The sequence below is a fragment of the Musca vetustissima genome, unplaced genomic scaffold (genome assembly GCF_032173495.1).
Source record: "Musca vetustissima isolate MV318-11 ecotype Yass unplaced genomic scaffold, APGP_CSIRO_Mvet_v1 utg5835, whole genome shotgun sequence".
NCBI lineage: Eukaryota > Metazoa > Arthropoda > Insecta > Diptera > Muscidae > Musca > Musca vetustissima.
The window spans coordinates 263,648-279,861 of NW_026883122.1; the positions used below are offsets into that span (position 1 = coordinate 263,648).

At 33.5% G+C, this 16,214-nt stretch overlaps 1 protein-coding gene across 1 annotated transcript in view; it reads left to right on the forward strand.

Moving 5' to 3' along the window:
* LOC133329866 (calcium-binding mitochondrial carrier protein Aralar1) overlaps positions 1 to 11,607 on the forward strand; it is a 62,363-nt gene extending 50,756 nt beyond the window's left edge. Inside the window, exons 3-12 of the mRNA XM_061538327.1 lie at positions 3,882 to 4,044; positions 4,110 to 4,201; positions 5,555 to 5,749; positions 5,918 to 6,141; positions 6,746 to 6,912; positions 8,737 to 8,855; positions 8,921 to 9,091; positions 9,160 to 9,395; positions 11,009 to 11,211; positions 11,275 to 11,607. Of these exons, the coding sequence (XP_061394311.1) occupies positions 3,882 to 4,044; positions 4,110 to 4,201; positions 5,555 to 5,749; positions 5,918 to 6,141; positions 6,746 to 6,912; positions 8,737 to 8,855; positions 8,921 to 9,091; positions 9,160 to 9,395; positions 11,009 to 11,211; positions 11,275 to 11,570 (1,866 nt within the window). The 3' untranslated portion in view covers positions 11,571 to 11,607. The remainder of the gene's footprint in view (positions 1 to 3,881; positions 4,045 to 4,109; positions 4,202 to 5,554; positions 5,750 to 5,917; positions 6,142 to 6,745; positions 6,913 to 8,736; positions 8,856 to 8,920; positions 9,092 to 9,159; positions 9,396 to 11,008; positions 11,212 to 11,274) is intronic.
* Positions 11,608 to 16,214: the final 4,607 nt, after the last annotated feature.

Sequence of the window (16,214 nt, forward strand, 5' to 3'; positions counted from 1 at the left end):
TATTTCCATTAATCAATTTGGAAATCCATATAAAATATAAAATTTTTTTTCTCTAAAAATTTTGAATTTTTTATCAGTTCTAGGAAAGAATAGTCATATAAATGTAAAAATAATATATATTCTTGAAAATAACTGTATATGGTAATAATATTAAAATAAATGACGTTTACTACATTTATTACATATTATACTGGTATATGACGTTTTCGACGTTTACACCTTTTTGAATATCGAAAACAAAAAAATTCGTCACACGGACCATCCCTGGTTGTAGGTAATCACCAGTACAAACTACAATCGTAAATTTATCTTTACAACTCTAATGTAATCTATAAACTACAGGAGGACTATTTTATTATCACAGATTCGAAATAACAATTAACAACAATTAATTGATTTTGAATGGTTCTTTTTCAGAATGTATAGATAAGATTGATTTTGAGAATTTGAATATATTAGGTTGGGGAAAAAGAAATCCATTATTTTTATATGAATTATAGGAATTAATTCAGCATGATTCAGAATGTCCGATTTGGGTCAAATATGATTTGTTTGTTGCCATTTTTAATGCCTATCTCATAGAAGTCCTGCTCTCTATTTGTAAACAAAGTCTAATAGTCCATTTTCACAATCCTCCCTAGATACCAATTTTTTTTATCATTAAAGACATTTTATTATGCAAGAAAAATATGATAATCGCTTGGTGCCGAGTCCGGACTGTATGGCGGATGCGTTCCAAACCAAGCTCCTGAAGTTGTCGAGTCACTTTATGCATTAAAACTTTCCAACCAAGCTCCCGAAGTTTCAGGCGAGTCACTGTAGATGTGTGTGGCTTTGCGTTGTCCTGGTGGAACATGACACCTCTCCTTTTGGCCAATTCTGGTCAATTGTAAATTGTTTAAAAAAGTTTTATGGTCCATTTTTACCTCCTGGACGATGTTACGACTGCTAACATGCCGGTCAACCTCGATCATTTCTCGGATTTTATCGATATTTTCGTCGTCCGACCTACTTGTGCACGGTGCATCTTTAAGATCAAAAATTCCTAAACGGAATCAACGAAACCAAAATTGCACATAACTGGTTGTAACAGTATCGGAACCATAAACACCATTCACAATTTTAAACGCTTGGCTTGCATTTTCGCTTTTGTCAAAGAAAAACTGTAAAATGTACCGAAGTTTTCCTTTGTTGACTTCCATTTTAACACCCTGTAACTCACAACTGAATGCATCAAGCACCCTTCCAACGAGCATAAATCTGAAATTGTTTGATCGATACTTTACGAGAAATCTATGAGAACAGTCATCTGCCGAAAAAATAATGGATCTCTTTTTCCCCAACCTAATACTAACTAAGCCTCCCTCCAGGTCGTCTATAAAAATGTCATTCAGCACGTCTGTAAAGACTCCTTCAGCTCGTCTGTAATCCCTTCCTATTATAAATAAAAAAATCCCTTCAGCTCGTCTATAAGAGCATTCAACTCGTTCATAAAGTCTCCCTTCAGCTCATCTAAAAATACTCACTTCAGTTCGTCTATAAATACTCATTTCAGTTCTTCTATAAATACGCTATTCAGCTCGCCAATATCGACTTCCTTCATTTCTTCTATAAAGGCTCCCTTCATTTTGTCTATAAAGACTGCCTTCAGCCGTCTATAAATATACTATTCAGTTCTGCCATAAATACCCTATTCAGCTCACCTATTAAGACTCCCATCAACACATCTAAAAATACTCCTATCAGCTCTTCTTAAAGGCTACCATAAATCTTCGTCCATAAAAAAACAGGCTTCAGGTCGTATAAAAATATTTCCTTCAGCTCGTCTGAAAAGAATCCCTTTAGAAGGTCTGTAAAAAGTCCTTTCATCTCCTCTATAAAGACTCCCTTCAGCTCGCTTATATAACTTAATTCTGCTCTACATAACTACCTAGTCAAGTGCATTTAGAATTTGCATTGTTTTTTAATACCAAAGTCTTAAAAAACTAATTTAGATTTTTTGTTTAATAATTTAAATTAAATTATTGATAATTATGTCTAGCCTGATGTGAACAAACAAATTGATTGCATTTTGTTTTGTAGGTGTAGATAAGAAAATTATATTTTTTATACTGAATGCATTTCCCTAGTAATGATCCAACCGCACACGCTTTCTAAATAAATTATGTAACAAATATTTTTTTACAATATTTGTAATTTTAAAAATTTACAAAAAATCTAAGAATTTTACATTATCTTTAAATTCCTTTCTTATGACGTACTACTTCTCAAAAAATTCAACACGTCACACATAATTGGTCTTTTAAAATATCGGAGGGGGGTCCCGTTATCATTCACCCAAAATCTATGTCAATGACTGTTAAATTTTGAATATTGGTCAGGCTTCAGGTGCATGTTTAGACATCCATAATCAATATTCGATTGATAACACTATCGCGGATTTTAATAATAGAAATAAAATTTACGCGTGAATTGTATCGCGAAATATGAATGGGAATCTAAAACAAAAATGAAATGAAAATAACACTTGTCCGTCCGACCTTTAATCCGGATTAAAAGTCATTGCTTGTCGTCGAAAAGTTTATAACAACCTATACAAATTTTTATTGCTTTGTTTGCAAACAAACAAAAACAAAAAAATACTCAAACAATAAAATGTTCTTGTAAAATAGTTTTGGATCATGGGAGGTGTGCTTGCATACTTCCCCAAGCATCGGCAAAGTTGACATTTCTTCAACTTCTCCGCTCCGTCGAGTGATATGACATTGCCAGATGAAAATAGGCAAACTATTTTATTCAGACGTTTTAGAAATCAACAACCAAGGTTTTCATACTGGCAGTGTTGATCCCGCACTGCTCCGAATGTCGCGTACATCGGTCCTCCACCATTACACTTGCTGTAGTTGTTTTTGCTTCTTTGATGTAAGGTTGTTTGTCTTACTTCTTGAGTAATGGTACTATTCCTCGACCATTGGTGATGCCATTCAAGTGCCATCCATGTAATACTATTCCAGTTTTTCTTTAATGTGTGGTCGATCCACCTCCAGTTCCTGCGTTTACCCTGTACATATTTCGCTGTGACATGTCTTCGAAAAAAAACCAAAGAGCCCAAACATTTTCATTTTTACTTCAATTTTGTACCTTTTTATTGAAAAAAGCATAACAATTTTTAATTTTTTTAAACATACAATTGGGAGTGAATTTTTTTGCTTCATTTTGATGAATTTGTGAGGCCATAACTATGTGAAGGTATCAACCAATGAAATCGGGGTTTTAAGAAGAGTGGTTTGATTTGATATTGGCTATCTTATTTTCATATATTGTTTGGTCAAGTCAGTAGCAGTTTCTGAAATAAGTGTGAAAAAACATGGAAAAAGTATGCCGAAATTTTAATTATTTTTGCAGTTGTGCTATTTTCAGTATGATGGTGTTGTTTTATTGATTTTATCTGAAGCGAAAATGTTTAGATCTAAGTAAGAGGAAAAATATTGCCTAGAGAAGAAAATCAATATTTCGAATAGTTCACGAGATATAGACTCAATAATAAGTACGTATTATTTGAAAATTGTGCTAAAATCCACCCCAGTCGAATATTTTAAAAATTAATTTAAAAGAAAACCTTAGCTAATAATGCAAAACCCATCTAGGGATTTTCTTCCACCATCACAAGCTTCAAGATTTTGGGGGTCTCGATTGGTTCAAGATTTTAAAGTTGAAAAATGTGTCACTGTGTTATCAGTGAAATTACTGAATAAGAAAGTCAACGTGAAGGTCGTTTGTCTTATCTGCCTAATAAAAGGGGTTTTTATAAATAAATCACATTTTACATTGTCAATTAAATGATAATTAATATTGTTTTTTAATTTTCGTTTTGATTTTAGGAATCAGTGCGTTTATTAGCTGGTATTGCCGATACCAGTAAAGATGGTCTTATATCATTCTCAGAATTTCAAGCTTTCGAAGGTCTATTGTGCACACCAGACGCTTTATATAAAACAGCTTTTCAATTATTCGATCGCCAAGGAAATGGAACAGTGTCTTATGGTAAGTTATTCGTACATATATTTAAAAAATCATATTGTTAATTTTGTTTATTTTTTCTCTTTTAGCTGATTTTGCTGAAGTCGTACAAAAAACCGAGCTACATTCAAAAATACCCTTCAGTTTAGACAGTCCGTTTATCAAAAGATATTTTGGTGAAGTAAGTATAAAGTACATTGATAACATCATAGATAATATATTTCCAAGAATGGTTTATGTATTTTATTGAAATAAGCCAATTGAGTTATGAGGCCTTCTTATTAAAATGTTGTATGTATAGAAGACATTCAGTCTGCCTATAAAGACTTCCTGGCATTCAACTTATCTACAAAGCACCGTTATTCAGCTCGTTTATAAGACTCCTTTCATTTATTTTATATGACTTTCTTCAGCTCGTCTATAAATACCATATTCTCCTCGTTTATAAAGACCCCCTTTAGATTGTCCAAAGTACCACATTCAGCTCGTATATAGACACGACTATTAAGACCCCGTCCAGCTCGTCTTTAAAAACTTCCTTCAGCTCGTCTATAAAAACTCCCTTCAGTTCATCTATAAAGACTCCCTTCAGTTTGTCCGTAAAGACTTCCTTTAGCTCATTTCAGTTCGTCTACAAAGACACCCTTCAGGTCATCTATAAAAACGCTCTTCAAGTCATCTATAAAGTCATCAGTTTGTCTATAAAGACTCCTTTCAGTTTCAGATCGTCTATAAAGACTCCCCTCAGTCCGTCTATAAAGACACCCTTTAGTTTTTCCGTAAAGACTCCCTTCAGGTCGTATATAAAGACTTCCTCCTGCTCGTCTATAAAGACTTCCTCCAGCTCGTCTATGCATACTCCCTTCAGCTCGTCTATAAAGGCTCCCTGTAAAGATTATCTTTAACTCGTTTAATAAGAAGCCTACCTTCAGCTAGTCCATGAAGACTCCATTCAACTCATATATAGGTACTCCCTTCAGCTCGCCTATAAATTTTGCCATTATCTCGTCTATAAAGACTCCCTAGAGACGACTATAAAGCCTCTCTAAAGCTGGTCTATTAAAACTCCTTTTAGTTCGTTTATAAAAACTCCGTCCAGATCGACTATAAAACTGCTTCCAGATTGTCTATAAAGACTCCCCTCAGTCCGTCTATAACGACACCCTTTAGTTTTTCCGTAAAGAGTCCCTTCAGCTCGTCTATAAAGAGTCCCTCCTGCTCGTCTATAAAGACTTCCTTCAGCTCGTCTATAAAGCCTCCTTTCAGCTTGTTCATAAAGACTCACATCAGCTCGTCTATAAAGTCTCCATTCAGGACGTTTATAAAGACTCCCATCAGCTCGTCTATAAAGACTCCCTTCCGCTTGGCTATAAAGACTCCTTTCAGTTTGTCTGAAGGCAGTTTGTCGTTTATATAGATTACCTTCAGCTCGTCTATACCGACTCCTTTGAGGTGGTCTGTATTATTTATTTTTATTTTATAATTTTAAATATTTACTAATTTTTAATCTTCTTCTTCTCGTCTTTTTCAACAGAAAAAACAACGTTTGATTAATTACGCTGAATTTACTCAATTACTTCATGATTTCCATGAAGAATATGCGATGGAAGCATTCCGTAGCAAAGATCCAGCTGGTTCTGGATATATTTCCCCCTTAGATTTTCAAGATATTATGGTTAAAGTGAAAAGGCATTTACTCACAGCCGATGTTAAAGATAATTTGGTAGCGGTAAGTAAAATTATTAAATTGTTCTTGTTTGCCGATTGTTTGCGTCATCAGTTGTGTTCATTTGACAGTGGTACTGCCACTGTCTCCCGTTTGAACATTCTCTCTCTATCTCACATACTTCATATTGAACCACAAAAACACAAAACATCCGATTCTTGATTCTTCCAGGTCACCGAAGGCCATAAGGTAAGCTTTCCATATTTTATGGCTTTCACGTCGTTACTAAATAATATGGAATTGATAAAACGCATCTATTTACATGCTACACAAGGTAATCGCACAGAGCCCGTTACCAAAGATGAACTATTGTTTGCCGCTCAGACAATGAGTCAAATAACCCCATTGGAAATTGATATATTATTCCAATTGACAGGGGCATTGCAACAGTCGGGGTAAGTTCAAAAAAATATTCACAAACTTTTTAAAGAAAATTATAAAAAATAGTATAAAAATCCAGAATCATGTAGTGAAGAATTATTAAAAATAAATGTTATTGAATTAAAAAAATCGAAATTCATAACCTCAATAAATTTAAAATCTTAGTATTGAACTCATTTCTCCATTTTATATAAAATTTTACAACCAAGTAATTAATTGTTTGTAATTTTGTTCTTATATAATTTTTTTGTCTTCCCTTCAAAATTCATTATTACAAAAATAAATCTCATTAACATATTTATAAACAACAAAATGTTCATCCGCTACACAAAAAAGTTGGTGGAGACGTAAAAAAATCCAAGCAAGTAGGCAAGTGTCATAAAACAAATCTATTTGTTGTTGTGATTTGGTTTTGCACAGTTTTTTCTTCAGTTTTTAAATTATGATTTCAAGCTATTTTTCTTCCATATACACCAGACTTTGAGTTCTACAACCCTTCCCGTGAAGTCCTTACCGGTTTTATTTTTTCTCGTTCATTTAGCTATTTTAATTATTAGTTTTTAATTGGTTTTTTAAATAAATAATTGAATTAATTTATTTCTATACTTTTTCTTGCAGTCGCATAGTTTATAGCGATTTAAGCATTATCGCTCCAGAACATTATACAAAGCATATCACAACAAGATTGGCCGAAATTAAGGCAGTCGAAAGTCCAGCAGATCGATCAGCATTTATACAGATTTTGGAGAGTACCTATCGTTTTACATTGGGTTCATTGGCTGGTGGTAAGTAGAAATATTAAAAGGGTCAAATTTGCCAATATTTGAAATATGTGAAACTGTAATATGTAGCCTTGGGGAATATGATATAAATTTAGCGAGGGAATGTTTCGTATTTTGAAAACTCAAAATGGTCCTGCTCGTTACTCAATATTCTTCCTGATATAATGACTCAATTCAGCTCGTCAAAAAACTCACTTCAATTCGTCTAAAAAAACTCACTTCAATTCGTCTATAAAGACTCCCTTCAGCTCGTCTATAAAGACTTCCTTCAACTCGTCTACAAAAAGACTCCTTCAGCTCATCTATAAAGACTCCCCTCATCCCGTCTTTAAATACGCCCTTCAGCTCGTCTATAAAGACTTCCTTCAGCTCGTCAAAAAAACTCACTTCAATTCGTCTATAAAGACTCCCCTCAGCTCGTCTATAAAGACTCCCTTCAGCTCGTCTATAAAGACTCCCTTCAGCCGGTCTATAAAGACTCCCATTCAGCTCGTCTATAAAAACTCCCTTCAACTCGTCTATAAAGACTCAAATTCAGCTCGTCTATAAAGACTTAAATTCAGCTCGTCTACAAAGACTCAAATCCAGCTCGTCTATAAAGACTCCCTTCAGCTCGTCTATAAAGACTCCCTTCAGCTCGTCTATAAAGACTCCCTTCAGCTCGTCTATAAAGACTCCCTTCAGCTCGTCTATAAAGACTCCCTTCAGCTCGTCTATAAAGACTCCCTTCAGCTCGTCTATAAAGACTCCCTTCAGCTCGTCTATAAAGACTCCCTTCAGCTCGTCTATAAAGACTCCCTTCAGCTCGTCTATAAAGACTCCCTTCAGCTCGTCACTCCCTTCAGCTCGTCTATAAAGACTCCCTTCAGCTCGTCTATAAAGACTCCCTTCAGCTCGTCTATAAAGACTCCCTTCAGCTCGTCTATAAAGACTCCCTTCAGCTCGTCTATAAAGACTCCCTTCAGCTCGTCTATAAAGACTCCCTTCAAGACTCCCTTCAGCTCGTCTATAAAGACTCCCTTCAGCTCGTCTATAAAGACTCCCTTCAGCTCGTCTATAAAGACTCCCTTCAGCTCGTCTATAAAGACTCCCTTCAGCTCGTCTATAAAGACTCCCTTCAGCTCGTCTATAAAGACTCCCTTCAGCTCGTCTATAAAGACTCCCTTCAGCTCGTCTATAAAGACTCCCTTCAGCTCGTCTATAAAAACTCCCTTCAGCTCGTCTATAAAGACTCCCTTCAAGTCGTCTATTTAGACTCCATTTAGTATATTTATAAAGCCTCCCTTCAGTTTGTTTATAAAGACTCCCTTCAGCTCGCTTTTAAGGACTACCTTTAGTTCCTCTATAAAAACGCCCTGTAGCGCGTCAATCAAGACTGTCTTCAACCCATATATAAATACCCTCTTCATCTCGGTCTGAAAAACTAATTTCAGTTCATTTATAAAGTCTTTATTCAGGTTATCTAAAAAGATCCATTCAGCTTGTCTATAAAGACCCCTTCATGTCGCCAAGAAATCCGTTCACCAGAATCCCTTCATCACGTCTATAAAGACTCTATTCATCAGGTTCCCTATCTAGTCTACATTATGACTCCATTCAGCTCCTCTATATAAATACTCCGTTCAGCTCTCCTTTACAGGCTGCCTTCAGCTCGTCCATTGATAGACTTTTCATCTAGTCCATAAATACTCTCTTCAACTTCATATGGGGTTTTAAAAACATCACCAGATTAAGTCTTTCATAAATGTCAGTTTCAATTAAAATTAATATAGAAAACGATATATAACCGTTCTAAAAGTAATCAATGTATTTTCCCTCCTTTTACAGCCGTTGGTGCCACTGTCGTCTATCCCATCGATTTGGTAAAGACACGTATGCAAAATCAACGCACAGGCTCATTTATTGGTGAAGTGGCCTATCGAAATTCCTGGGATTGTTTTAAAAAGGTACATATTCTCATTTTTACATTTTCATAATATAATCCAATAATTATTTTCAAATAACTTCTCAGGTTATCCGTCACGAAGGTGTCTTAGGTCTATATCGTGGTCTATTGCCACAATTAATGGGAGTAGCGCCCGAAAAAGCCATTAAATTGACTGTCAACGATTTGGTGCGTGATAAATTTACCGATAAACAAGGTGTCATCCCCCGATGGGCTGAAGTTTTGGCCGGTGCATGTGTAAGTTGTTTGTACTCCAATAATTATTTTAATTTCTTACTTTATATGGATTTTTATTTTTCATTTAGGCTGGTGGCTCACAAGTGGTATTCACAAATCCCTTGGAAATTGTTAAAATTCGTTTACAAGTTGCTGGTGAAATTGCTGGCGGTGGTAAAGTTCGTGCCTTATCCGTTGTCCGTGAATTGGGTTTATTTGGCTTGTACAAAGGTGCACGCGCCTGTTTATTGCGTGATGTACCATTTTCGGCCATATATTTCCCAACATATGCTCATACCAAGGCAATGTTTGCCGATGAAGATGGGTGAGTGTCAATGTTTATTATAAAGATTATTACTGAAAAAGTTATAGAGAGGATAATTTACTGGTGGTTATGATCTCAAGTTGTAGATAGCTGTAACTTTCATATAAATCTTAGCATGTTGTCGAATCTGACGCTGAACCATCCTAAATCAAAGAGTCGATTTCCACATTGTGTAACATGATCCTCACCACATTCAGTGACTTTCTTTCTCGTCATATTGTAGTCCTCACTTTAGAAAAAAATCTATAGAGCCGACTTTAACAATATTCAGATATTTCCAACGCCCTTACTCTCAATGATGTCAACGCGAGCCGGGATGCAAAAGTTCCCTTTCCTCGACCTAATAGAGGAAATCGGCTCATCTCACCATAGTAAAGCATTCCAACTCATCTCTGGGACGACTCACTCTTGACTGACGATCAAGACCCTGTAGATACCAATGTGATAAACACAATGTCCTAGTGATTCCGCCAAATCCTCCAACGAGGGTGGAGGTCCCATCTACATGGCATTCAGTGAAGCCTCGAGACTTCTAAGGCAACTGGCCCTTGAAGTAGAGACTGGTGCTGGTGACCTTCTCATCGAAATGATGAATGAATCAAAAGTTTCCATGAACATGTACTTGTATGGTTGACAGTCCTTGGTCGAATGTTGATTCCATTGAGTCATCCGGTGCAATTCTGCCAGAATTTCGCCCAGAGGACTGCAACATGGTGTCCTTCCTGTGCGTCAACACAACAAGATGCAATACTTGCTTGGTGTTATAGAAGTAGCTATCCAAATCATCACCGTATGGATAGGCCCACCACCTAGACATGTCAGGAAGTATCTTCATCATCAGGAAAGATCTACATCACTGAGATCTGGATGGTGTAGCCGCCTCAATTCATATTGGGAGCGAATTGACAGCACGATAAGTGCATGGCACACTACAACTTTTTTACTGCCCAGCCAAACCCACCTCTGAGAAATATATTTACTGGAGAGAGGTAAATTTCTGCAACTGGTTTATAGAACGGGACAGAAACACTATAACCGACAAGGAATTTCTTTTGATTAAGAGGAACCTCAAATTTATTCAAAAGTTTTCTCGGAACTATCCGAATGACATGGCGGATTACTTCCTAATCGAAAGAATTCCTAGGTCGAGTGTGAAGGCTACCTCAGTCATCCCTCCGAATGAGGTAAAGACTGTGTGTAGTCTGATCACAAACGAGAAGAGATCTCTGAATGTTGAGAAGTCTTGGCAACATCCTCCACTGTGAAATAGGGCAATTTCTGCAAATGGTTCATCGAACGGGACAGAAATATTGTAACCGATAAGGAATCCCTTCTGATTTACAGGAACCTAAAATTCATTCAGAAGTTTTCTCGGATCCGAATGACATTCCGAAGGACTTTTTAATCGAAAGAACTCCTAGGTCAGTTTCCCATCAAAATGAGGATAAGCCAAAATAACCGGGTGTTGGTATGCCAATGAAGTTCGTACACATAGATATCCGATATATCATGATCGTGAATAGCCCAGATTACTGTTCGCAGTTTAGCCAATCAGAAATATTTTTATACTACTACATATTTCTATAATACTATAATGTTTTGAATCTTTTCAGCTACAATCATCCTCTGACCTTATTGGCGGCTGGTGCCATTGCGGGTGTACCTGCTGCCTCCTTGGTAACTCCTGCCGATGTGATAAAGACCCGTCTACAAGTTGTGGCACGTTCTGGACAGACCACATATACTGGTGTCTGGGATGCCACAAAGAAAATTATGGCTGAAGAGGGTCCTCGGGCCTTCTGGAAGGGAACAGCCGGTAAGTTCTAACAAATTCCTAAAAAGAAAAAAATAATTAAAGCAATTTTCCATCTCTTTACAGCCCGTGTCTTCCGTTCATCACCACAATTTGGTGTTACTCTAGTTACCTATGAATTGTTACAACGTCTCTTCTATGTCGATTTCGGTGGCTCACATCCCACCGGTTCGGAAGTGCACAAGCCCAAACCCATTGATACATCCAATGTACGCATCAATCCCGATCACATTGGTGGTTATCGCGCTGCAGTACCTTTACTAAATGGCATCGAATCGAAGTTTGGTCTATTTCTACCACGTTTCGGATTTTCAACACAACAACAGACACCTGCCTCGGGAGCAAGTAAAACCTCCTCATGATGACGATATCGTAGTTTATATTAAGTTCTTCTTTGATTTCTTTAACATTTAACTTTCTCTGCGTTTCCGTTATGCCAGTTTCAAAAATTAGTTTTGAAGTTACAATTATCATTAGAATGTAGTTTTTAACGTTGTGTGAAGAAAAAAAATTGAAAGAATGAAGGGGGCCTATAACGAAAACGGAGTTTTTCGGCAACGACATTTGTGTGGGTTGGAGGGAAAGGCCATTAAATTTTGAGAATTGAGTTAGATTTTTTGTTAGGGTTATGAATTAAGATTTGTTTGGTTTTATAAATTTAGAATTATTTGGGGAAACGAGAGTAGAACAATCATTACAACACCACCCTCAAAGAACAAAATGATGAAAGAAAATGCTAAAAGGAAAATGCAAGGAAACGAAACAAAACCAAAAAACAAATGTTTGTGAAATTAAAAAAAAAAAATATAATAATAAAAAATATAAAAAAAACAACTTACAAAAAATACAAAATAAAAATATATTTTTTGCTAGGAAAATTATTATATTTCAAAAAAAAAGAGAAAAAATAAACTTAACTTATTTAAGTATAACAGTTACAAAGAAAATTAAAAAGTCTAGAAACAAAGAAAAATCACACAAAGAAATTTTTGTAAAACAATTTTAGGGGTCACCTTTTTTGCTAAGCAGAACAACATTTTGTATTAGATTTTTTTTTTCAAATTTCCTCCTCTTTCAATTACGAATACTTTTGATTTACCACAATTGACAGTAAAAAATTAAAAAAACTCAATTTGAATTTTTAAAATAACAAACCACACACACACTCACACCTACAAACATATGTTACAATTATGCCAACTGATCTTTATTTTTTTGTTAGTGCAAAAATAATAAAAATAATTAATTAAATTATATAAGAAATTTAAATAAATAAAAAATTGTTTGATAAAAAATACATCTCTTACATATTCTACACATTTAATTATAACAATTTTCAATTTTTTAACACAAATATTGGTTTGTTCCATACTTGGAAGTTTATAAAAAATTTGAAATGTATAAATGGAAAATAAAAAAACTATTTCGATTAATAGAATATTCTTGTAAGTTCTGGAACAGACCATGCGTCAATCAACCTTTGTTATATGAAACCGGTTATTATAATTTTTGAAATTCGAATTATTATTAAAACAATTTATTCGAGAAATGTATTTAGAATCGAACTTCTCTATAATTTTGATGTTGGGGACTAATAATCATTTCGATCGGTTTCAAACCGGGCACTCCCTTTGGTTAGATTATTTTAATCAATTTTGATTGATTCCCTATAGATGCCAGAATCTCGTTCGAAAAAATAATTCTTAAAAAAACATTATAAGTCTGTTGAATGGTGAGTATTCTCCAAAACTGAGGCTGATAATAGAACTAAAATACATTTCCACAAAATTATTTTTATTTATTTTTTATATTAATTTATTAACGAAGTAATTGTAATAGAATTAAACTATTTTTGGTAGTTAATATAATCTTTATTTGATATGCAATTTTGATTTAAATTCCAATTTCAAAGCAATATATCTATTTAATTAAAAAAGTATATTTACCTTATCAAATTAATGCACCATTTATGTTATTTAAAAAAAAAATAACCCCACAACTAATAAAAAAATATTTTATTAATTGAAAAAAAATTAATAATTCAACTAAAAAAACGAAACCAAATATTGGAAGTAAATCAATTGATTACTACAAAACAAAACCGAAAAAAGGTATCAACTTTATATAAAAAAACAAATTGAAAATAGCATTTAAGATATAGAAAAAAAAGAGTTTCTTAACAAAAAGAATTATATATTTATTCTTTTTCACAACAAAAAAATATATTTAAAAATAAAATAACAAAAACTCAATACAAGTACGAAGTATAACACTTTTTATTATCTTGCACTGTATTAAAAAACAAATTGACAAACAAAAAATAATGAAATACAAATAGATTTATTTAAATAACTTTTTTCTCAAATTAAAAAATGAAAAAAACAAACACAACTCAATATTAATAAAGAATATACATATTTATTATATAAATAGTAAAAGAAATTATTAAAAAATTAAAAAAAAACAATACAACACACTGCTGCCGCCCATTCAACAAAACAAACACACAAAACCAACCAACCAAAAAAAAAAAAAGGAATTCAAATTTGATACAAACAAAACACAGGATACCAAAAACAAAAAACATTTGTCAACGGAACCTTGGCTGAAATATTTTGTGTTTCGTAACTGGAAAAAAGGAGTCTGAACCTTACGATTGTTTGTTGATAATGTTTCGATGTTTGTAACAATGCCTCAGTATTTGTTTGCAAAACAATTTTCATTTATATCGTATATACAAAAATTTAGTTTAATTTTGTTTTTGGCATACATACATGTAATAGAATCTGTAATAAACGTATTTTTGGAAACAAATCCACTTAAATTATAGGTAGCCTAATTTTTTGTCTCTTTTTTCTTTTAAAAATAAATAATAAAATAAACAAAACAAAGAAAACTTTAAACTGTTGATAAAAATATATATAAAAACAAATTTAAATAAATTAAATAAAGAAAACTATTTTCATTAAAAAAAACTAATTTTGAAATTGGTTAATTCATATCCAGGTGGTAGAGGTAAGTATTAAAAACATGTCGGAAAATTAAATATTTAAATAAAATATGCATTTCAAATATATAAAAGCCTCTTAATTACGTTTCAATCAAAATATATATCATCTGCAGAATTTCTATAGATGAACTTCTTTAAGAGCTTTTAGACAAGTCTTATACACATTAATAATATTTTTTATTTTGTAATATTCAATTGAAATGGATCTCCAATTTATGGTCTATACTTAAAATGTATACAAAATGTATATTTTCTATAGAGGAAATCGGAATCGGTATATTTAACATTTATTTAAAACCTTTAAAACTATCCCGATCCCACTATAAAACTGCTTTCTCCACATAGAAAATAAATCCAACATAAAAGGGTTGGCTAATGGCATACTTTTATCAAGCGCCTAAGAGTATGCTTTAATTTTATCAATTTCATCATAATCACCACATAACCACTACAAACGATATGGCAAGGTAGCCAAAATAATCATTTTCTGTCACATGCCAAATACATGGATTTTTCATTTTCACATAATAGGCGAACAGAACTGAACAGTAGCTATATTTTGCATGAAGGTCAACTTTAAATTGAAATATCTCGGGAAATACTTACGTGATTGCGATGATTTTTTCAACAATGGTTAAAGGAAAATTTAAAGTTTTTTTGCAAATCGAAAATTATTAGAAACAATTATCATTTATGGGAGAAATTCATCAAAAATACCAACTTGAAGAATGTGAAGCTAATCAACTGATTTTTTGTACTGTGTTATAGTTGGCACAATTCTCAACTAGTATTGAGGGATATGGGTGTCCTATATCCGGCAATGCTTGTAGGAAATGGTATTAAGTGATATATTTCTCACAAATGCAAAATAATGAATTATGATCTTGCCATGTCTTATAACGTTATTTTAAACGGAAAATAAGTTATTTTCGGACTATTAGAGCTGTGGGTCTTAAAAATTTAATGGAAAATTGGCCATTAGTGGAAAATTTATTCGATATTATTATATTTATATTACCCATTGGAAACGATTAAATATATTGCAAGAAATAATTCGTTTTTAGTAAAAATAGCATTTGCACGGATGTCAATGGGTTCCTTTTGCATTAAAATTAAACATTGCAAATAAAGTGAAAGAAACTAACGATTTGGTCCAAAACTGTAGCTAATGAGGGTATATGCTATTTGTTACGAAATAAATGTATATCATCGAAATATCGCTATTTTATCTATTTATTGTGAAAATTTGGAAAATTTATTAATTCAATATTTAGGGAATGGAATGTCCGATTTGATCCAAACTTTGCAAATCGTAATACTATATAAAATCCGAAAATACTCCTTCTGGTACCTCCCCCATGTGGTATATATCACGCGAACGGACTCTCCGATTTGAACTAAACTTTGCACAACCTAATATTTTAACGAAGTAGTATAATTTTGAAAGGTGGGGCTTATGTCCACTCATTCCAGTTCCTCACCCACAAAGGGTATACATTTTGAAAACTTGTAAATCTCATATGTAGCGAACGGAATATCTTATTTCATCGAAACTGTACATATTGTAATATTTGGTCCGAAGAAGGTGCACACTCATTTTGGTGAAAGTGTGTGAAAAATTTTAAAATTTTGTTAAATTGTTAATTCATTATAAAACGAATGGAAAATTCAATTTGATTCAAACTTTGCAAATCGTAATACGTTTACCAAACCTACATGAATTCCGAAGCAGTATTCCGATGGGCCCCATCATCGGTATACTCCACTTGGTACCACCGCCACAATGATTTGATAGATTTGACCTAAACTTTGCGCGTCAACATTTTTGATTTCAACTTTAGTCAATATGAATCGAATTGAGTTTACGATTTAATCAAAACATTCCACATAGTAATACTTTTACTAAACCTAGATCAAGTCCGAATAAGGAATTTATCGGTCCATTTCTTTAGGTACTTCTCCCACAAATTGTCCATTTTTTGCACAATATTAATGC